At 34.6% G+C, this 23,887-nt stretch overlaps 1 protein-coding gene across 1 annotated transcript in view; it reads left to right on the top strand.

Moving 5' to 3' along the window:
- Positions 1 to 20,766: 20,766 nt before the first annotated feature.
- The window catches only part of LOC145678976 (piezo-type mechanosensitive ion channel component-like), an 89,694-nt gene continuing 86,573 nt past the window's right edge, over positions 20,767 to 23,887 (top strand). Inside the window, exons 1-2 of the mRNA XM_081749579.1 lie at positions 20,767 to 20,827; positions 21,502 to 21,632. Of these exons, the coding sequence (XP_081605705.1) occupies positions 20,767 to 20,827; positions 21,502 to 21,632 (192 nt within the window). The remainder of the gene's footprint in view (positions 20,828 to 21,501; positions 21,633 to 23,887) is intronic.

Below are 23,887 nucleotides of genomic sequence, written 5' to 3'. Positions count from 1 at the left end.
GATAATGCATATAGAATCATCTTACAATACGTATTATATAGATATATATTTAAATGGTTCTCTAGTTGAAACTTTTCCATTACACTTTAATATAAATGATCTATTAGCAGTTAGGCCATCTAAAGATTCTGATCTGAAACATGGTAAATTACTATTGCTTCTTATGCATGTAGAAAGAGAAGACGAAGATAGTGATGATGATGGTGAGAATGTTGATAGCATAATATTAAACAGCGATAGTTATTGATTTTCTATATAATAAATAGGATGTATTGTGTTAAGTGTAAGAAATCGACAGATACGAAGAAAGATACTATTAGAATTGAACAAACAAAGAATGGAAGATATCTAAAGAAAGGTATTTGTTCTGTATGTGGTGTTACTAAAACTCAATTCGTTAAAAAGCCTGATTGACTAGAAGAAGGTAAAGGTGTTAGAGAAGACATTATAGAAGAAATTCACAAACCATCTAGAAAAAACTTTGACAGATTAAGTGTAGTTATAAAAGGTATCGATGATCTTTGGCAAGCTGATCTTGTAGAAATGGATAGTGGTGTGTTAAAAGGTGTTTCCAAAATAAATAAAGGTTATAAGTATCTGCTAACGATTATAGATGTGTTCTCGAAATATGCGTTTGCTGTTCCTGTTAAAGATAAGAGTGGGAAGAATGTTACAGAAGCATTCGAATCCATATTAAGAACGAGAAAACGTAGTAACTTACAAACTGATCAAGGTAAAGAGTTTTACAATAAAGAGTTTAAGAAGTTGATGGAGGAAAATAAGATTAATCATTACTCAACCTATAGTGGTAAGAAAGCTTCTGTTGTTGAGAGATTTAATCGAACACTTAAACAACATGTGGAAAAGGTTTACAACACAAGGGAATTATAAATGGATAGAGATATTACCAACACTAGTTAAAGAGTATAATCATCAAATTCATAGAACAATTGGTTTAAAGCCTATAGAAGTTAATAAGAAGAATGAGCGATCAATATTGGAGAAAGTGTATCAAAAAGAATATAAGCGTGTTAAGCCCAAATACAAGTTAGGTGATCATGTTCGTATAAGTAAGTCGAAAGGGTTATTTGAGAAAGGATATACACCTAATTGGTCAACAGAAGTATTTGTTATTAGTGAAGTTATTCCATCCAATCCGCCTACATATAGAATTCAAGATTTAGAAGAAGAGGATGTGCAAGGTAGATTTTACGAACCAGAACTATTAAAGACGAAACATAAAGATGAATACTTGGTAGAAAAGGTGTTAAGAAAGAAAGGTGATAAAGTATATGTCAAATGGTTAGGTTTTGATGATTCACATAATAGTTGGATAGATAAGAGTAATGTTGTAGTGTAAATATAAATGTTTGTCTTTTATGGAATAATAGCCATAAAAGGATAGTTCGAATGAGATAAGGGGGTAACGAAACGATACCCCCATAACATATATTTCCAGGGTCGGTATTCCGGCTGTGGAAATTATCAAAAAAATAAGCGACTCCTCATATACGAAGGGTCGCTCCAAGACAAAGTTACATACAAACAAATACGAGTCCTCGAAACGGGGACCCGCGTTAATCCACAACCACCTCCTTTTATTGTTTTGGTAATTTCATTTCCTATAATTATAGGAGATGGGATAAAACTTGCAGGTAGTTACAGGACACTTCAATGCTACTAAGCTGTGTCAGAGAGTGGTGGTAAGAGGTTTGACAACTGGCTGAAAAATAAAGATTCTAAAGAATTATTGAAATACTACAATGAAAAATTAGCTTCCTATAATTGTAGGAGGCTAAATTTAACGTATTATATAGAACCAAAAGGTACAAACAGCGATCAACGATTTGCAATAACAAACTAAGTGGACCGAATTCGGGCTACTTTGAAAATTCATCTTACACAGTAATGAAACGTTACTCTCATAACATATATTTCCAGCGCTAGATAGGGGTAACGAAGCGTTACTCTCATAACATATGATTAAGAGGTGTGATGGATTTGTACCTTTAGATGCGAGAAAATACTTAACAGATAGGGAGCTCCGATCGGTGCTACCAAAAATAGCTGTGTGGGATTTTGCACATGGGGAAATCTTATTAAACATAGTCAGAAGATCTTTTGAATTTTCAAGACGGTTCCAATCTCTTAACTCCTTACCATCAATAGGCGACCATGTAAGAAAAAAATTTCAGAAGTGCGGCAATTTACCGCCCTTACCAAAAACACATCCAGATACAATCTTCATCAATGAGTCTGGGCTACTACAACAAAATTCGAAGTTCCTAGGATTCTGGGAACTTCAGAAACTCATCTTAGACAAGGTTAGATAAATCAAAAGATCTCCTGCGATATTACAACAAGAAATTAGGTGGGCCAGATCTGCACCACCAAAACCCAATTTACATAGTTGAGTCAAAAGGAAATAATAAACAAGACCTGCTGGTAACGAAAATGAAGTTAAAAATCAACATTTTCTATATAATAAATATGAGTACTATGGATAGTTCTCTTAGTTTAAACGATATTTGCTACGAACAGATTAAAGGTAATTATTGGTATGGTGTTTTTGGTGATTTCAAGTTGATTATAGATAAGAGTACAGGATACTTCAATGCTACCAAGTTGTGTAAAGAATGCGGAAAAAGATTTGATCATTGGTTAGAAAACAAACACTCAAAAGATTTATTGGATTATTATAAGAGAAACCTAGCTTCCCAGTTTTCCGGGAAGCTGCAAAACCCATTTTTACTATGTAGAACCATGTGGAAGATGGGATATGTCAAATTTAATTTCTGGCACGTATGTATACAAAAGAATTTTTCTATCTATTGCTTTTTGGTTATCACATGACTTTTATGAAAAATGTTCTGTAATCATAGAAGACTATTTCACTAGAGACTTTAGACAATATAGAGAAAACCAAGAAGAATTGCAATCAAGAGTAGAAGAGATAGAACAAGTAATGGAAAGATTAAAAATAAAAAACGAAGAACAAACACAAGAAATCAAAACTCAAGTCAATAGCTGCAGAACATACAGAAGATCCAGGGAAAGTACACAAACTAGTTATTGTTAAAAAGAACCTCACAGATAGTCAGCTTCAAGACATAGTAGACAAGTACGACACAGACAAACACGATCAGGTTAGGCGTTACGAGTCATACAAATATTGGGTTGGAAGGGTTCAGCAGCGCAACGTCAAAGCGAGACTTCAGTGTCTCAGAGAAAAATATCCAAAAATGTCAGTGTTATCAGAAACCAAAGATCCAAACTCGGTCAACCTCCTAAACAAAGTCAAAGAAAAATACAGCTGTGTTGTTTCGTATGGTTGCCATGTGGATATTGAAGAAGAAGACGACGAGTTTGTTGTTGATTTGTTTTTGAGTATAAGAGACAATTAACAATAAGTTGTGTGTTTAGATATTTGTAAAGGTAACAACTTTTATGGTTTTCTATATAACAAATATGGAAGCACATTTTGATTTATTACATGATAGACTTGAACTAATTCATCATGATCATAAACTCTTAGCAACACTACTAGAGAAGCAAATACTGTTGAAGGAAAAAGAATTATTAATAATGCAACAAAAACATCTGATTTGAGTAGTGATGATGAATATAAATATGGTAGTGATGATGATGATGATGATGATGGTGATGATGAGTAAGTTTACAAAAATGATTTAATTTTAATATGTGTATATGTGACTTTGATGGGTTATTCCCATGAAAGCCGTGTTCTGATACAACGCGTAATATGTAGACAATGGTAGGAGTGTACAATGTTAAGCGTTGTATTAGGACAAATGAAAATGAACTGAAATAATCCTGTGAAGATAAAAATTGAAGAGTAATAAAGATTTTCTATATAATAAATAGGATGAATAATTATAGTAAATTTACCGTAGTAGAGTTAAGGCGACAATGTAAAGAGAAGGGAATCAGAAGATATTCCCGATTAAGAAAAGCAGAACTGATAGACCTTCTTAAACAATATGATGATGAACAAAGCAGAAGACAGATTAGAAATATATACCCATTCCAACAAGAAGTATTTGAAGAACCAAGAATCAAAGTTGAATCACAACCAATCGATGTAAAACTTAAAAGCACAGCATTCAAATCAAGATTAGAAACATGGAGATTTACAACAACTTATAAAGAACATGATCCACTAGAACAATATATCACCTCAACATCGAAAGCTTTAATAAATAGATTGAACATCAGCTTACAAAAACATGGATCGTTAAAGGCTAATCTCCTAATAAGCTGTCAATATAAGAAAGGTAAAGAGATTCAAGACATTTACTTCAACATTAATAACAAAGAGGTATTCCAATCAACCAATCTAAAAGAATTCTTAAGTGATGCTAAACAAATATTACGAGCAAGAATGGATGAGTTCCAAGCTAGAGGTTCTGGATGGGCTCTTACAAATATAAACTACTTAGAATTAGCTCTTAATAAATATGCACCATATAGAGGATCATCATACATAGAACTACCAAATGAAATTAAAAGGAAAAAAGCTGTTATCAATGTAAAGAACAAAGATGAAAAATGTTTCTTGTATTCAATTGCCTCTGCATTGCATCCTGTTGAAAAACATCCACAACGACCACCAAAGTACAAGCAAGTTGTTAAAGACTTACAAGTAAACCTTACGTTTCGGTGAATCGAGTTGCTGGCTGAGACACATATGAGAAAGTAGTACTAAATGTGGTCAGTATTTCAGTGAATTTGTAGGTGCGAAGCTCCAGGGGTTTAGGAGATACAGCTACCAGAACATCACATGGAAGTACAGAGTAGTCTTCATACAGTTAGAGATTAAAGCTCTGTAAGACCTCTTGTAACGACAAAAGGTGAATAACAAATATATAGGTACATATTAGGACTAGGGGGAAGTCGTATAGTAAAGGTATACCTGACGGCGGCCATCTTGAAATCCGCCATTTTGAATTAAGGTTAAGTTTTTAAAATAGGAATAGGGTCATGTGATACATGATTTAAGGCGCAAATTTAATCAGAAGAACAATGATGACGTTAATTTTGATTTACGCGCAATTGGTAAAAAGTTACAGGGAAATTAAATATTGTTGCAGCATATGTATTAGTCCTTTACCCCACTTTGTAAATTTTGTGTTAATGATAATAATAAAATAAAAGGAGGTGGATAAATATTAGGTCTATGGTAAAGGTTGCCTTGGTGGCGGCCATGTCCAAATCTGCCATTTTGAATCAGACAGAAGTTTTTAATAGCGAGGGAGAAATAGATGTGAACAGGATACAAGAAAAGCAACGAAACGGCATGCAAGTACAGCATCAAACAACTAACATTGTAACGCCACCATTGTATTTCTGATTAACTTCTAGCCCGAAGTCATCTATTGCATTACACTATTCCCATTTAATTTTGTGCTGGTTAATGATAAACCAAAAATGGTTATACCGTTGGATTTATGGTAAAATTTGCTATTAATAAGGTGTCACTGTTATGCGTTTTTTTTAAAATTTTTGTCTGATTCAAAATGGTGGATTTGAACATGGCCGCCACCAAGGCAACTCTTACCATAGACCTAATATTTATCCACCTGCTTTTTATTTAATTATTATCATTAACACAAAATTTACAAAGTGGGGTAAAGGACTAATACATATGCTGCAACAATATTTAATTTCCCTGTAACTTTTTACCAATTGCGCGTAAATCAAAATTAACGTCATCATTGTTCTTCTGATTAAATTTGCGCCTTAAATCATGTATCACATGACCCTATTCCTATTTGAAAAACTTAACCTTAATTCAAAATGGCGGATTTCAAGATGGCCGTTGTCAGGTATACCGTTACTATATGACTTCCCCCTAGTCCTAATATGTACCTATATATTTGTTATTCACCTTTTGTCGTTACAAGAGGTCTTACAGAGCTTTTACCTCCAACTGTATGAAGACTATTCTGTATTTCCATGTGATGTTCTGGTAGCTGTATCTCCTAAACCCCTGGAGCTTCGCACCTACAACTTCACTGAAATACTGACCACATTTAGTACTACTTTCTCATATGTGTCTCAGCCAGCAACTCGATTCACCCAAACGTAAGGTTTACTTGTTAGAAACAATATTAAAAGATATTCATTTTCCTGTAAAATTAAGTGACATCCCAAAAATTGAAAGACGACTCAATATATCATTTAACGTTTATACATATAGTGATGATGGAAAATATACAATATACGTTTTATATCATACTAAAAACAAGAAAGACATCCATGTGAATTTATTATATGCAAAAGAACAAAATGAAGACCAAGTTAAAACACACTATTGTTGGATTAAAGATCTAAGTAGATTAGTAAGCAGCCAAATAACTAAATGGAGAGCTCGAAAATACTTATGTGATAGATGCTTGTTATATTTTTACTCACAAAGTGCATTAGATAAACACGAAAAAGATTGTTCCACTCACGAAGCTGTTAAGATAGAAATGCCACCAAAAGATACATATGTTGAATTTCAGAACTATCAATATACAATGAAAATGCCATTTGTGATTTACGCTGATTTTGAATGTCTGCTACATAAGGTTATGGGATGTAAACAATGTTATCCAGAAGATGAGTCATATACCAAAAAATATCAACAGCACAAACCATCTGGGTTCTGTTACTATATTGTAAAAAGTGATGGAAGTAAAACTAATCCTGTTGTGTATAGAGGTAAAGATGCAGCAAAAAAGTTCATAAGAATGTTAAAGAAAGAAGCTAAACAAATATCAAACATATATAGTCAAAATAATGAATTACGATTAACACGTAAACAGATAAAAGAGTTCAACCAATCCGAATCCTGCTCTTACTGTAAAGTAAAATATACACCAGAAAACCATAAAGTTAAACATCACGATCATATAACAGGAGAGTTTGTAGCTGCATTATGTAACAACTGTAACTTAAAAGTTAGAATACCTAAGTTCGTACCAGTGATTATACATAACTTATCTGGATATGACTCTCACTTGTTTATAAAAGAGCTAGGATGTAATAAAGAACAAATAGAATTAATACCTAATAACGAGCAACGCTACATATCATTCAGTAAAAAAGTTGGAACTATCAAATTAAAATTCGTAGATTCATTTAGATTTATGGCATGTAGTTTAGACAAATTATCATCAAACCTAACGAAAGAACAAATGATTCATACACAACACTTCTATCCTGATGAAGAACAATTTAACCTTGTAAGAAGAAAAGGTGTTTACCCGTACGATTATGTTAGTGACTGGAATAAGTTTAAACAAAGAAAATTTCCTTCAAAGAAAGCATTTTTCAACAAGCTTAACAACACACATATAAGCGATGAGGATTATAAGCATGCAAAGAAAGTGTGGAAAACATTTAAAATTAAGAATCTCGGACAATACCATGACTTATATCTAAAAACCGATGTGTTGTTATTAGCAGATGTGTTTGAGAACTTTAGAGAAACATGTCTTAAAGCTTATGGTCTCGATCCAGCTTGGTATATGACAGCACCAGGTTTAGCTTGGGATGCAATGTTAAAGATGACAACTATAAAACTAGAAAATGAAATCTTTAAGTTTTACGTCCCACGGTTATGCCGGTTAGGCTAAAGGAGACGGTGATGATGAGAGATGAGCGAAATGGTGGAATGAAGAAAGTGGAGGAAACGGGAGAACCCCGAGAAAACCCACGAGCACCGGTGTTTGTCCACCACAAAGTTCACTTGGCGGGGGCTGGGATCGAACCCGGGACCCCAAGCACCAGAGGTGAACGCTCTACCACTGAGCCACCGCGCCCCCAACTATAAAACTAGAGTTACTAACTGATTACGATATGGTATTGATGATAGAAAAAGGTATAAGAGGTGGGATTAGCCAATGCTCAAAAAGATATGTGAAAGCAAACAATAAGTATATGGAAGATTACAATAATAATAAAGAAGATTCTTACTTAATGTATCTAGATGCTAATAACTTGTATGTTTGGGCAATGAGTCAATATATGCCGTATAAGGGATTCAGATGGTTAAGTGAAGATGAGATAAGAGAAATAGATTTCACAAATATACCTGATGATTCTGATACTGGTTACATATTAGAAGTTGATCTTGAATATCCTAAAGAATTGCATGACTATCACAAAGACTACCCATTAGCACCTCAAAACATGTGTCCACCTGGTTCAAAACAATCAAAACTCTTAACAACCCTATATGACAAAGAAAAATATGTAATTCACTATCGAAACCTAAAACAATGTCTTTCACTTGGATTAAAACTTAACAAGATACATCGAGTAATAGAGTTCGAACAATCAGATTGGTTAAAGAAATATATTGATTTAAACACACAGATGAGAACTAGAGCAACAAATGACTTTGAAAAAGACTTCTATAAGCTCATGAACAATTCAGTTTTTGGAAAGACTATGGAAAATATTAGAAAGAGATGTAAACCTATAAAAATAGAATGTGATCCAACAAGAGTAGAAAAACTAATTGCTAAACCAAATTTTAAAGATAGAATTATTTATACTGAGAATCTATGTGCGATCATAATGAATAAAACAAAATTAACTTTCAATAAACCAATATATGTTGGAATGAGTATCTTAGATCTATCGAAATATTTAATGTACGACTTCCATTACAATGTGATGAAACCAAAATACCAAGACAAAATAGAAATATGTTATACAGATACTGATAGCTATATATACCATATTCAAACAGAAGATGTGTACGAGGACATGAAAAACTACATTGATTACTTCGATACCAGTGACTACCCTAAAGATAACAAATATAAGATACCGCAAATCAATAAGAAAATACTTGGTAAGATGAAGGATGAGATTAAAGGTACAATCATAGAAGAGTTTGTAGGTTTAAGAAGTAAGATGTACAGTATAAAAGCACCTCAAATAGATTTAGCAGATAAAGACTTTAAAGGTAAGTTCGATAAAGAAAAGTGTTGTAAGAAAGCTAAAGGTGTTAAGAAGAGTATTGTGTATAAAGAACTTTCATTTAACGAATATAAGGACTGTTTGATTAGCCAAAAAGAATATTATAAGAAGATGAACTTGATTAGAAGTTATAAGCACGATTTGTACAGTATAGAAGTAAATAAGCTAGCTTTAAGTTGTGTAGATGATAAGAGATGTGTTTTAAAGAATGGGATAGATACTCTACCATGGGGACACTATAAGATAGAAGAGTTGTAGTTTTAGATGTAAGATTTTAGATTGTAAGTTTTTAGATGTAAGTTTTTATGATTTTAATTGTCATAAAAGCATATGCGCAGTGCAATTACCCAATCTCGCTTTATGCTATCCTTCTGTGTTAAAGTGTAATGGTTAGTGGTGGGTTCATAAATTTTTGGCAGTTAGGGGTGTGGGGGGGAAAAGTGGGCCAGAAGTTAGGTACCCAATCTACTTATATAATCGGGAATATCGTTAATATATATATATTAGGAAAAGTATAGGAAACAATATTGATCCTTGTGGAACTCCGTGCCGTATGTGCCTTATCTCTGAGTGTGCCGCGTACTTAAAAGTAATAGAAGTGCTATGAACTGTAAACACTGTAAAGCATATGCAAACTTGTAATAAAAGAAAAGTGAATATAAGCCTCCAATATTGAAATGTGTACCTAATGGTTGCGTTGAATTCAATAAGTAAATATGTATATTGATGTACATATTAACAAATGTCACTATTTAAGTATGTCATAAGAGAAAAACATAAAATAAATCTAAATATCAATTTCCAGGTATAAATTTGGATTATAATTTAAATTATGAGGCTCGTCCATATTATTTTGGCCAAGTATATGTGTTTATTTAAATTGTGTTCATTGTTGACCACAATAACAACCCACTAATAACGCTATGTAATGCAGCATTTTATAATTTAAATTATTAAAAAAAGAGAGATTAAATATAGCATGGGAAATTCCTTACACCAAAACATTTATTCAATCATTGACATGTCAAATGAAAAAAAAAAAGAAACTAAATGATATTTATTCAAATGAAACTAAATGAAACTAAATGAAACTAAATGATATAGCAGTCATGATATTAATTTTGTCACATGTGGTAGAAACCTGTTAGCGATGACAAATAAGCACGTTGCTAGAGTAACTAAGAAATTAACAACAAGGATCATGGTAAGAAAATAAATTAAACCTTCATATGCGATAAAGAGTCCATTGTCAAACCTTTCAATATTTGTTAGCCACAAAATAAAAATTCTACACAATAAAGATACGGTGCAACACGATGGCCTCGACTTTAACAGTGGAACCGTACGCTGAGACACTCAGTGCCCCTGAAAAGAGTTTTACAAAAGAAAATGCGTGGACATAAAAGAATTAGAAAGAATTGGGAAATATGAGGAAATGTGCAGTACGAGGAGGTGAAATCTATGGAACTTGGGACGAAAGAAGGGTATATAACAACGGCAGTAGAAAATAAGAATGGAAAGAGTCAGCGAGAGGTGAAGTCTTAGGAAGATGGAAATAATATCCGCCCGCATTACTCAAAGTACCTACTGTTTCTGTTATTGCCAATATTTTGCTCTCCTCGAAATGAGATGAAATGAAATCTTTGTTTTACGTCCCACGATTATGCCGGCGAGGCTAAAGGGGACGGTGATGATGAGAAAGTTAAATGGTGGAATGAAGAAAGTGTGAGGAATCGCAAGAACCCAGAGAAAACCAATGCACACAGTGTTTGTCCACCACAAAGTTCACTAGGTGCGAGCTGGGATCAAACCAAGGACACCATGCATCAGAGGTGAACGCTGTACCACTAAGCCACCGCGGTCATCGCTCTCCTGGAAGTCTAGAGGCATCTTCCTTTTTCATAGATGTTGTTAATTAATGAAAATCTTGTAACATTTCGTCGTACATATCATTTTACACACCTGAGATGTTCCCGCTTAGAAACTTTTTTTTTTAAATAAATATCTTTATTGCCAAGCCTATTCTGGATTTTACATTTTGCTTGTACCTTTTATGTTTGTTGTTTTATTTCCTAAGTAATATAATTCCTGCTTCTTTTCCATCTAGTTTGATCTTTATTTTTCTTGTTTCTTTTCTTTCGCATATCATAACTTTTTTTTGTTGCTCTTTGCGAACCTCATGTTGAATTCACTGCTAAACACTTTTTGCATTACATTTAGATCTGTATCTAATTTTTCTGATTATCTGCGAATAGTGCAATATTTGTCCAGGAACTTTAGTCAAAAAATGGGTGTTTCTTCGGAAAAATTAGAAGCCAAGGTTTTTCTTCACAAACATGTTCATTAGGTCATTCTAAATGACATATCAAAAGTCCCCGACTTTCTGATGTACGCTTCCCCTTTTTTCAGGGGGTGGAAGTGGGGGAGGAAAACGCAATTTAAAATACAATCAAATTCAGCTTATTTACATGTTAACCTAAATATTCCGAATAAGAAAACAAAATTTACCGGTAACGCTTAGCACATTTGCTCGTAAATGTTTCACAGGAAGTCCCAAAGAATATCGGGTCGGGTTTCGGAAATATGACGTAATCAAAATGGCCGACACCAGAATTTGTAGTGTTTTGTGGGAATGGTTATAACTTCCCGCAGAATAGTGGTAAAACCGTCGTTTTTGTTTCAGATTGAAGATAATTAATTACTAAATGTACGGAATGAAACGTGCTGTCTGCATTGTTAATTTCTTTCGAGATACAATAACAAAAAAAAATAGTTTTTGAGTACCTGGTTTTCAAGTGTAAATGCAAATAACTCAGTAATCATAAAATATTTCAAAATATATCTTCAAGTAAAGGTTGTAGAACATTATAAAGCCTTTAGTTGCGTTTTTTGTAACTAAAACTAACTAAAAGGAAGAGATCCAACTGCACAATTATGGTACCAGTATTTAGATATGGTGTTAATCCGTTATTGGGGCAGAGAGGATGGGTGACTGGAAGGCATATCTGTCTGCCGTGAAGATGATGATTCCGTATTTCAGCGCCGTAGGACATTTTTTGTACGCTAAAAGTGCCAACTTGTTTGTACAAGACATGGTAAAGTTGGAGAACATAATGGATGGAGAAATCTATAGAAAATTTACTGCAGACTTTTTCACTGTTAAGCGATCAGACAAATTTTTTAGTGGAACTCCAACAGATATGGTAACAGAACAGTCACTCATGAAGTCTTCAAAGATACGAGGAGGCTTTGTGCATGGAAGAAGTACAAAAGAGAATGTTTTAACTAAGTTTGTTGTTGGTTTGTTAAGTACGAGCAACATTTCTGAAGGACTAGAAAACTTTTGTGGGATTTCGTTTGCAAGTGGAGAACAGCATGTAGATGCATGAGAATCTCGAATCAAACGGGACCAAGAAGATGTTAGGAAAGTATCAGAGTGGTTCAATGCCCACAACCCTTTCCCAAATGTACAAGTGATCATGTGTATAGCAACAGGGGTTACAAGTAATGTGGAGAAAATAAACTGCTACGATGCACTGAACATTGGAGCAACCATGATGGAAAGAAAAGTTGGTGACAATTTTCATGACATAAAATATTCTTCTACTGATAGGGTTCTTTCTCTTCAAACAGTGAACAGTCACCTTACGGTACATGATGTTACTGTGCCAGTCGATCCACTGCTGTTGTTTCAACGATTCAGCGTAATCAAAAGACCAGATGATGACCTTCGAGCATGTTTAAATTTCGAACTGGATCCTTACCCAATGGCTCTTTTTGATGCAACCGGAATGAGAAAAACGAAGAAATCATCCTTATTCAACATGTTCATCCTGATCTCGGAAACGCAAACTACGTCGTTGATGGAGGGTTCCTTCTTCATCGAGTGGTGTGGCGTCAAAACGATTCTTTCATGGATATTTGTGATAAATATGTGGCATATATGGAAAAACGCTTCGGTGAAAACACTGTCATCGTATTTGATGGATATGGTAATCCTCAGAAAAATGTAAAAGGCATGGAGCAACTTCGACGGTGCTCGAAAGCAGCATCAAAAACAATTATATTTGATGGAAACATGGTTGCGACTACGAGCCAAGAAAACTTTCTCGCCAACGCAAACAACAAAAGTAAGTTGATTGGTTTGCTAACTGATAAATTCAAGGCTGCCAATATTGATGTCAAACAAGCAGAGAATGCTGCTGATGTCCTCATTGTAGAAACCGCACTCACGATATCAAAAATTAATTCTAATTCTACAGTTATTGTTGGCGAGGATATTCATTTGTTAGTAATCATGACAGCTCGATCTCCGCCGAATTTAGAATTTTTTCTTGAAGCCAGGAAAAGGAAAGACAGTGCAGAAGATTTACTCATCAAGGAGTTTAGAAGGTGTATTCAAAAATTACATTTTATTTCTACAAGCTTTTTTAGGCTGTGCTGCCATTTTTCAGAAGGGGAAATCAGCTTGTTTGAAATTATTACAAAAACGTCAATATTTAAAACATGTCGTAGAAATTTTTAATCGAAGTAATGTTTCCCATCCAGAAATAACTGAAAATGGCATACAGTTTTTTTTTTGGGGGGGGGGGTTATACGGTGCATCTGCAAATGACATTTCACTAAATGATTACCGTTATCATTATTTCACCAAATCCGTGAAGAGAAATAAGTCTGTCGATTTAAAAGCCATACCACCGACTTCAGCTGCAGCACAACATTTGTTTCGGGTATATTACCACGTACAAACATGGCTCGGAAACCAACTAAATCCTGAGGAGTGGGGTTGGGTTATGAAAGACAATTTGTTAGTACCAATTCGATCAACGCAGCCACCTGCTCCACCGTCCCTTTAAAAATGACGTTCTGTTCATGATTTAAAGGATGTGGCAATGTGTGTAGATGTCGAAAGCTGGTTCTGTTCTGTTCTCTTGCTTGTGCAAATTGTCACCTACAATCCTGTTTGAATGTCACTCCAACGGAAAGAATCTCTGAACGTGAAATAATTATGGACGCCGAAGAAATAGAGGCCGAATACTTATTGAGTTCCTTTGCTGATTGATAAATAATAATTGTAATTATAGCATGTTCCAAACCAGGCGGACATGCTATAATTACAATTATTATTTATTAATCAGCAAAGGAACTCAATAAGTAAATCATTTCAGGTAAGTTGAATAGTTTACATTTTTTATTCATTATTACTATGAATTTTACATTTCTCATTCTACAAACGATAAGAATCTATCGCCGAACGTTGTAAATCCTCATTTTTGTATCTGTGTCTGAGGTGTGTGTGACTTACGGATTCTAATGCGATATTGAATCTTATATCCGATTTTTTTCAATTTTTTTTTTAAAAAGTAGGCTTATATTGTCTTTACAAGAGTCGGTCTATTAAATAAAACAACATACCTTCCTTACATTTCAAAATACAAAAAAATGCAGGTACAGGTACCGTTGGAAAGGCTTTATAATGCCCTACAACCATTGTTTGAAGATATATTTTGAAATATTTTATGATTACTGAGTTATTTGCATTTACACTTGAAAACCAGGTACTCAAAAACTATTTTTTTTTGTTATTGTATCTCGAAAGAAATTAACAATGCAGACAGCACGTTTCATTCCGTACATTTAGTAATTAATTATCTTCAATCTGAAACAAAAACGACGGTTTTACCACTATTCTGCGGGAAGTTATAACCATTCCCACAAAACACTACAAATTCTGGTGTCGGCCATTTTGATTACGTCATATTTCCGAAACCCGACTCGATATTCTTTGGGACTTCCTGTGAAACATTTACGAGCAAATGTGCTAAGCGTTACCGGTAAATTTTGTTTTCTTATTCGGAATATTTAGGTTAACATGCAAATAAGCTGAATTTGATTGTATTTTAAATTGCGTTTTCCTCCCCCACTTCCACCCCCTGAAAAAAGGGGAAGCGTACATCAGAAAGTCGGGGACTTTTGATATGTCATTTAGTATGACCTAATGAACGTTTTTGTGAAGAAAAACCTTGGCTTCTAATTTTTCCGAAGAAAAATGCTAAAGTTCCTGGACTATATTATCCGCAAACCTAAGCATGTGCGTTGTCTGTCCACTAACAGTAATTCCTGAGACGTGAATACACTTGATTTCTTTTATTGCTTCTTTCATGTTGAAATTAAACAAAATTGACCTCAATATTTCCTTATGTTCTTTGTATAGGTTATATATTATTCTTAGCTTCTTATAGTTTATTACTCTTTTCTTCAGAATGTTTCATTTTACATTATCAAATGCTTTATCCAACTCTACAAATGTTACATACGTTGCTATTCCTACTCGATCAGCTTAATGTATTCCTTCTCTCGTCCCAGTATTCTTTCTTAAACCAAACCGGTCCTGTGCTAGTACTTCTATCTTGGCTTCCAATTTTCTGTAGACTATTTTTTTTTTTTTTTTTTACCAAGATTTTGAAGTACCGTTTGACAGTGGTGCTATAACAACCGGTTCTCTTTCTCTCTCTCTAATAATTTTAATGGCAGAGCTTTTCATTACAAACTGCTTGTATTTTGAATATATTTGTAGGGTTTTTTCGCCAAGAAATCAAAGTATTAGAAAATGACAGTACCGTAATAATATTTTAACTTTAACCCCATAAGATTGTTCAATTAACCAGTCTTAATTCTTTGAAATTCCATACTGTCGTTTTTCCAAGGATATCGCACACAATCTCTTAGGTCACCAATGATTATCAAGGAGGAAGTGCTGCAGGAAGATTCAGGTGAAACGATTTAGAGAATTGACATTGACCTCGTTTTTCTGGAATCCAGGACGGTTCCTGTATTTGAAGTTTCCCAGTGTCGACGATACAAAGAAGTTCTCTTCCCCGTAGATCACAGATTCGATGTGGCTGCACATCTGAAGGAGCAGAGACATCTCGTTTGTGAACAAGCTTTCGGCCATTTTCTTTGGACTTCAATTTACCCCTTTTCAAATTATTCTTGTCCTAAATCAGTGACAGAATGCGAATGAACTCGATTTCTTTTGGAAAATTCAAATCTAAAGATAAAAAATTCAGCATGAGATGAATATCCGACGAATTCGATTTTTAATATCTAATTTTGCTTGAATTGTTGAAAAGTACAGGCGTTTTCACTAATTTGTCTGGCTTCTTTCTTTCAGTCTTTGTTAGGTCGTGCGTATGTGTATTTTATGTCTGGGTATAACAAACGGTTCTGCGAACTCGTAATATTTCAACAACCGGTTCTAGGGAACCGGTGCGGGCTGAATAGCATCACTGTGGTTTGCGTAAGCAAAGTTATCGTTCTGTGATTCCCACATTTTTTTAAAGCACCTACTGTTTCTGGGATTACCAGTATTTTGTTCCCCTGGAAGTTTGGAGGTAGCTCCCTTCTTCGTAAATGTTGTTAATTAATTTATACAACTTGTCCTGAACGTTTTATCTCGAACTTCGTGTGATTTTTCTGCAAGTATACATCATCTATACCTAAAGATTTCACATGTTTTAGATCTTGCAATGTTTCGTCGTACTCTGACCTAAGTATGAACTCGCCGTGTGCGTGGCTTCCCTCGGGATTCTCCCTCTTCCTCCCACTTTCTTCATTCCACCATTTCATTCATTTCTCATCATCACCGTCTTCTCTAGCCTAGACGCATAATTATGGGAAGTAAAACTTAAAGATTTCATTTCTGAGTATGAAGTCTCCTCTTCTACTTCATCTATGCTTTTCAGTTCTTCTAATTGCTTTGTCGCTTCCATAGAATCTTTCTAAATATTTTTAGTGTGTTTTCTGCTTTACTCAACGGTCTTCATCTTTCAGTACATTGCTATTTGCTCTTCGTAGTTTGAAGTTCCTTTTAATCGTCTTATAAGCACATCTACTCTTCTTGTGTCAATATTTGTCTATATTATTTTCTATTTCTTCCCATTATTGTCTTACACATTCATCTTGGTAAGTCTACATTTTCGAATCATCTCATTTCTTATTCTTTTATGCTTCTCCTTAGCCTTATTGTTATTAATATTCTTAACTTTCTTTTTCTCATTCATTAATTCAGTTTTCCTGATGATCCATTCTTTCTTTCCTATTTTCTCTTCATGACCTAATACTTTCTTCGCGGCAATAAGTAGTCCAGTTGTTATTTCTGGTTAATTTCTTCCATCATTGTTTCTGTGTTATCTTCTGTATTATCTTCTTCGCACAACTTTTCCTGCGTTCCTTTGTTCTTCAGCTTGCCTAAGTCTTCTTTCTTCCCAGTTTTTTTTTAATTTCAGCTCACTCTTCATCACTACTTGTGGTCATTGCCCAATCCCCTCATGGGTAATTTCCACGGTTCTTTACTTGATTTTTGAACCTTTCCTTTCCAAGTATGTAATTTATCTGGCATCATTCTATCATTTTCCAAATATAAATAATATGTTTATACTTCTTGAACAAAGCGTGCTATTAAGCTGTGTAACTGCTTGTTCTTCGTACAAAATTCAGTCAGTCTTTCTTCTCTTTCGTTGTGTTTTCCTACTTCATATTTTCCTACTATTTTCCTTTCTGTGTCTTTCCCTACGATCGCATTTCGATCTACCAGCATAAGGTTTTCTTTGTATTTTACACTTTTCATGACGTTTTCAGTGGTTTCATACATTTGCTCTATTTTTATCATTATCGTGTGCTGTTGTTGGCATATATACTTGGATAATACTTGTATTTCTTGGTTTGGTAGTAAGTTTTACAGCTATGACTGTCATTTACTATGTTGTAACTTCTTACTCGTCGCCCTATCTTTTGATTCATTATAAATCCAACTCCAGTGACTCCGTTTTTTATTCCCAAGTTGATAATTATATAGTCATCTGACCAGAATTCATCTTCTTCTTCCCATTTTACTTCGCTGATCCCCAATATATCCATGTTCAATCGTTCTATTTCTTTCTTCAGGTTTTCTAACTTACCTGCTATGCTTAAACTCATGACATTCCATCCTCTGATGTGATCACCTGTCCATACGTAAGCGACTTTTCGCTCCCTCACCCCACTCCCCAAATTTCCGGAGCTGTCTACGTTTGTAGTATGAGATTCTGAATGTTTTGCTCTACCCATTTGGGGGTACTTCATTTTAAAAATCGTCATTACCATGTTGCGTGTTCTTGGTAGAGACACGGTGATGGTTTCCCGTTGCCTTTTACCGGTTAGGAATGAACTTTTATTTGCTGATACTGTATTGATTTTCGTTTTTACTCATTGCTATAGCAGGCACTCATAGGTCTTTTCTGTAGACCTGGCTTCTCACTGCGAAGACTGCTCCACAGGCCAGAAATTTAATTGCCAGAACTCGCCCCTAAGAGGCATATGCAGTGTCCTAATCCACCTGAGCCCAAATTCCAATATAGCATGAAATAAACGATTGGGAATTCTCTGACTCTTATACATCTTTCAGCATATGCACCATAAATAAAAGTATTTGAAGTTTATTTGTGTATTTCTATTCAAAAGTAGATGCATTACATGAAACAACGATAACTTTACTTTTACAGTAGGGATGGCAACATTTTTCGAAAAATGGCTTTTTCGGAAACGAAAAACGAATTTTTCGAAAAACGAAATTTTTTTCGGAAAACGAAAAACTAAAATTTTTTCGGAAAACGAAAAACGAAAATTTTTTCGAAAAAACGAAAAACGAAAAAATTTTCGAAAAAACGAAAAAATTTTCGGAAAAGCGAAAAACGAAAAATGAAATGTCCGAAAATCGAAAAACAGATTTTTCGAAAAAGGCCATACCTTTTTTTTACAGACGCATTACACACTTCGAAAGACCTTATTTATTTTGATAGTCTCTTCTTTTGTTCGAACTATTTTTAGCGGACTTAACAGAAATCGGTTGACGTAACGCATCAATTAGGTAATAGTAGAGAACTCAGCGAAAAGAAATTCACTCATCGCTATGCTATGGGATCTTATTTTTTGCTTACCAAATTATAGTAATTTACTGGGTTAGGATTTTTAGGTGCAATTTTCATGGCAAAAAGGGAGGGAAAAGGTGCTAAAAATAAGCTAAAAAAGGGAACAAAAAGGCACTCTTCCTCTTTAGCCCTTAGCGCATTATTTATTAAGAAATTGAAAGTTTAAAAAAGTGAAAACATGGTCGTATTTGTAAAGCAATAGTGTAAATTAAAAACCTGTTTACATTCTAACTCTATCCATAATATTGCTTTATCACAACTAGTAAACGTAAGATAGCCCTAAAAAACTGAACGACAAAAAGTTCTCTTTCTCCTACTTAAGATAATTGAAATAAATTCATATGTTTTTCCACACCATTGTTAATTATTGATCAGAGGAAGGAAAAAACATGAAGCTGTTGTACCTCAATACATTAAGCATCTCTATGTTCTTAAGGGTAAGTTTGTTCGTATCGGGAGATAAGACGTCTTTATAGATGCTAAAACTTCTTTCCACATCCAAAGACACAAGGGGGCAAACTTCGTGTTCACTCGGCATGGTAACTCTGTAGATGTAGCAAACTCCACAACATCCGGATTCTTGTGAAGACTAGCCTCAAGCTTGTCTCTAGCAAAACTATCTAACTGCTCCCTCACCGATGTAAATATTTTCCACTGCTTTTCCTTCTCGAGACCTTCTTCTTACAAACTTTTAATAGCTACTGGATTATACTTGTAAGCATGGACACAAAATAGTTCTGTCTGTAAATCTTATATCTTCTCCGGTAGCAGAAGTTGTTGTGTCTTAGAGATAGCATCTGCGTCAGTTGGATCCAAAGAAAGCACAAACTCCTTAATCTTGTCAAAATTCTCACATACGAAAACACCACACTCAATCCATGTTCCCCAGCGAGTAATGACCGGCAATTTTGGGAGGGGTAGGTCTGTGATTTCTCTGTAGACAACGGTACGACTCGGGGCTTTCAGGAGAATTTTCTTCAGGCCAGCGATGAAATGATTCACTATGTCGTATTCATTCCTAATAGATTCACAAACCCTATGAAGTGCATGGATCAAACAGGTTACATGCTTCAACTTGGGAAACAATGTCTTCAATTGGTTAACTGCTGAAAGCATGTATGAAGCCTGGTCCATAATGACCAGGACAACTTTCTCGAACTGGGTACAATTGGGCCAGAGCTTTTGACAAAAATCCAGAATGACTGCATGACTGTACTGGCATTGGCTTTCTGCAACTCATACATCTTGAACAACATTGGCTTAACTTTTTCACTTGCGAGGGGAAAGACCACAATGCTCAAAATATATCGATCCATTGTATCTGTAGTTTCATCCAGCATGATTCCCATATCGAAATCCGACACTTTCTCATTGATTCTTCGTATGGTTTCTTGATAAACAGGTTCAAGATAGTTTTTTTCTTAAAGTACTCTCATCGGGAACTGACGTTCGTGTATACTTTTCAAGAAATCCTTTCAAGGCCGGATGGTTCACCTTATTGAGTGGAATTCCTGCTTGAGTTAAAGCTGCACACAAATCAATGCTGAATTCCTTTAGATTTTGGACCTTTTGAAGAACACTGCTCAATAGCGGCTGTCGGAATTTGTTAGTTTGAAGAGACTTATTCTTTTGATGCTTTAAACTAGAAATGTGTTGCAGGATATAGTCTCGTTGATGTTTTTCATCCAATGTGATTCCTGAATCACAAACAGTGCATTGAATAATGCTCCCATCACTCTCGATGAAATCCTGCTTGAACTCCTGAGACAGGGCCAAATATCTGAATTTGGACACCTTCGGCATGGGGAATTCTTATATTGAACTTGTTAAGCAACAAACAACTTCGATTCAACAACAGAAACGTACTGGGAAAAGGTGTAAGTTAATTTTTATTCCCTATTACTAGATTTAAATTTCAAGCTAGCTAAAACTCAACTCTGACTGTTGTCAGCAATTAGAATGTATAAATACACTGCTACTGATTCAATATAAATTAAAAGAACCCAATGAACTAATGTTTTCCATTGTTGCAGGTGTGCTGTATTTGTATTTCTTACAGTCCGGCGTTCACTGAAAGGAAACAGGCGCAATAATTTCACGTTCACGGCAAGGTGACGAGAAGTTATATATATATATATATATATATATATATATATATATATATATATATATATATATATATATATATATATATATCTTATGGATTGGAAAGTAAATAAAATGGTAAAATGTGCTGTAGAAAAATGAAGAAGTAGAAGAGAAAGACCAGAAAAGGGGGAAAGAAGGGGATTTGAACAGAGTGAAGAAAAAAAAGGATAAAGGCTACAAAAAGGGGAAAAAAGGTGCTGGAAAATGACCCCCATTCTTAATTTCAGGCAAGATCTCACATATTGGTTTCTTTCAGAGAGCTCTAATTTGTCCTTCAAAGAAAAAGTGCGCACCTAAAAATCCTAACCCTGGTAATTTATATGGTAACTACAAGAAGAGAGTCAAATATATTTTTTTCAGTTATGTATTTATGTTTTCTTTTTTGAAGGACAGACTAAAAGTGAAATGATAGAATCTCAAATGGAACTACCCCATTTACAAATCGTTGCGGATACATTTGCAACTTCACTGAGATTAGCGTATGCATGTTCATATATTGCAACTAATGTGATTATGATTGTGAGTATCTTTTTTTTTGTTTATTTTTCTCCTTGTTAATTTTCGTAAGTTCTTTTATATCAAAATGACACGAAATCTTTAAGTTTTACGTTCCGCGGTTATGTCTAAAGGAGACGGTGATGATGAGAAACGAATAAAAATGGTGGAATTAGTAGAGTAGAAGGAAACGGGAAAATTCCGAGAAAACCTATGCACACAGTGTTTGTCCACCACAAAGTTCACTTGGCGCTAGCTGGAATCGAATCAAGAACCCCATGCACCAGCGGTGATCGCACTAGCACTGAACCACCGCAGCCCAAGTTCTTTTATAGTTTTTATTTAAATCTTGGTCTTTTTTTCTGAAAACTTCTGGTGAAACTTATATCTTAGTACATTTTAAATAAAATAACTGAAAGCGCATATAATTTCCATATGCTAGTCTTGGTCGAGTATGGACTTTTGAATTTTGGGTAGAAGAACAATGAATTTCGAAAAAAGCTTTTATTGAGGCTTAACACTCAACATGTATTACTACGCAAAAGTAGGTGGGTTCCCCAATGAGGTTAGGGGGTACCATGCGGTACCTAATTTCTGCATTTTTGAATATTTTGAAATATGTCTCTGAAATTTTGTAAAGAACGTTATTGGTATTTGTTTACCGAAAACAGTAACTCAGTACGTCTTATGGTTACAGAAATATAGGAAAATAAAGACCAACACCATAGATGTGTGGGGTTTGCGTACTAGATGGTGATACTTTTTATATCATCCTCGTTCATGTACCAATGTGCCTCAATGGCAGAGCCCTCGCCTCGACGCATGGGGTTCCTGGTTCGATCCTAGCTCCACCAAGTGGATTTTCTAGTGAAATATCGTGGGCGTGGTTTTTCTAGGATTTGGCACCAGCAAATGTTGTACTCAGTTCTATTGATAATGAAGCTGGTAAACTTTTTAGAATGAGCGGACAGTGAAATTGATTTCTAGATTAAGCATTATCTGTAGTTGTAATTATGTATAGTGACAACTGACATGGGGAAGTCGGTGCTAATCAGAGTTGATCATATAAGTTGTGTTGTAAGATTGCAGATCAATTCAGACAATGAGCAACGTAAAGAAATTGTTAAAATTGTTACCAGTAGCTCTGAGTGATTTGTTTGGTAATATAACTATTTCTAGCAACGATATATATGAGAAAGTTACTAAATTGTTCATCTAATTTTAGTTCTAGCCAATGATACTTCTGAAAGATGAAGTTAGGTTATTCTTACAACTAATTAACTTAACGTTAGAAGTGAGAGTTAACATAGCAGCTAATATAGACAAAACTGAGTCGATTTTGAGATTAACGTCCTTTTCAGCAGCGAGGCTATATGAGACGGGACCTACTGATTAACGTGAAATCCAAACCACATGAGCTTCCGCTGGAAATCGAACTCAAGTCTCCCATACCAAAGACGCCTACGCTAACCGCTTAGCCACGAAGGAGCTCATAGCCCAAACTGAGTGAAATTACAGTGAAAATTTCACTCTGCCGCTGACTCTAAAAACTTTACTAGCTTCATTATCGATAAAACTGAATGCAACGTTTGTCGGTCACTTTCTTCAGTACTATTACATCGAAAGAACACCACTAAATATTTCTTAGGCCTATAGAGTTTTTTTTTTCTTATAAACATGTTCAACATTTATAATCATTTTCAGTGTAACCATATTCAACTCCTCTAAGTTTAATTCAACAATTCTATAAAATTTTTATTGATCTTCAGTTAGACAATCGTAATGCTATGTAATAATTTTTAATGAAATAGACGGTTAAATCAATACTAAATTAAAATACGTAGTATTAGTTTCATTAGATGTAACTATCAGTGATTTCAGGTTTTTCTCTTTATGTAACACAACTACAGTATAACTCACATGGCTTTAAATGCTAATATTAGTTATACAGTGACTCACATTAATATTCGGGCACCATAGATATTACACATAATTTGCTTGCTGTACATGTAAAAAATAATAAATGGGAAACCAACGGAAAACAAGCAAAAAGGCAATGGTTTGGTCGAGCAAATATGCTATCAGTTAATTAAATTATGCAAATTAAGTCCACTTTATGAGCACACAATTGCAATATACCGTATTTTGGACGCCACTTTAATATTCGAACGGTTGTTTTGACGTTTGTTTACCAATACTGAGCGAGACAGTGGAAGAGTTCCAGTTGCAGTTTAAGTTGTCCCGAGACAAGGCATGTGTATCTGCTTAGTTTACGAGTG

Source organism: Thermobia domestica, chromosome 2, assembly GCF_964235325.1.
Source record: "Thermobia domestica chromosome 2, izTheDome1.hap1.1, whole genome shotgun sequence".
Classification (NCBI taxonomy): Eukaryota; Metazoa; Arthropoda; class Insecta; order Zygentoma; family Lepismatidae; genus Thermobia; species Thermobia domestica.
This window is presented reverse-complemented; position numbering and strand designations above follow the sequence as displayed.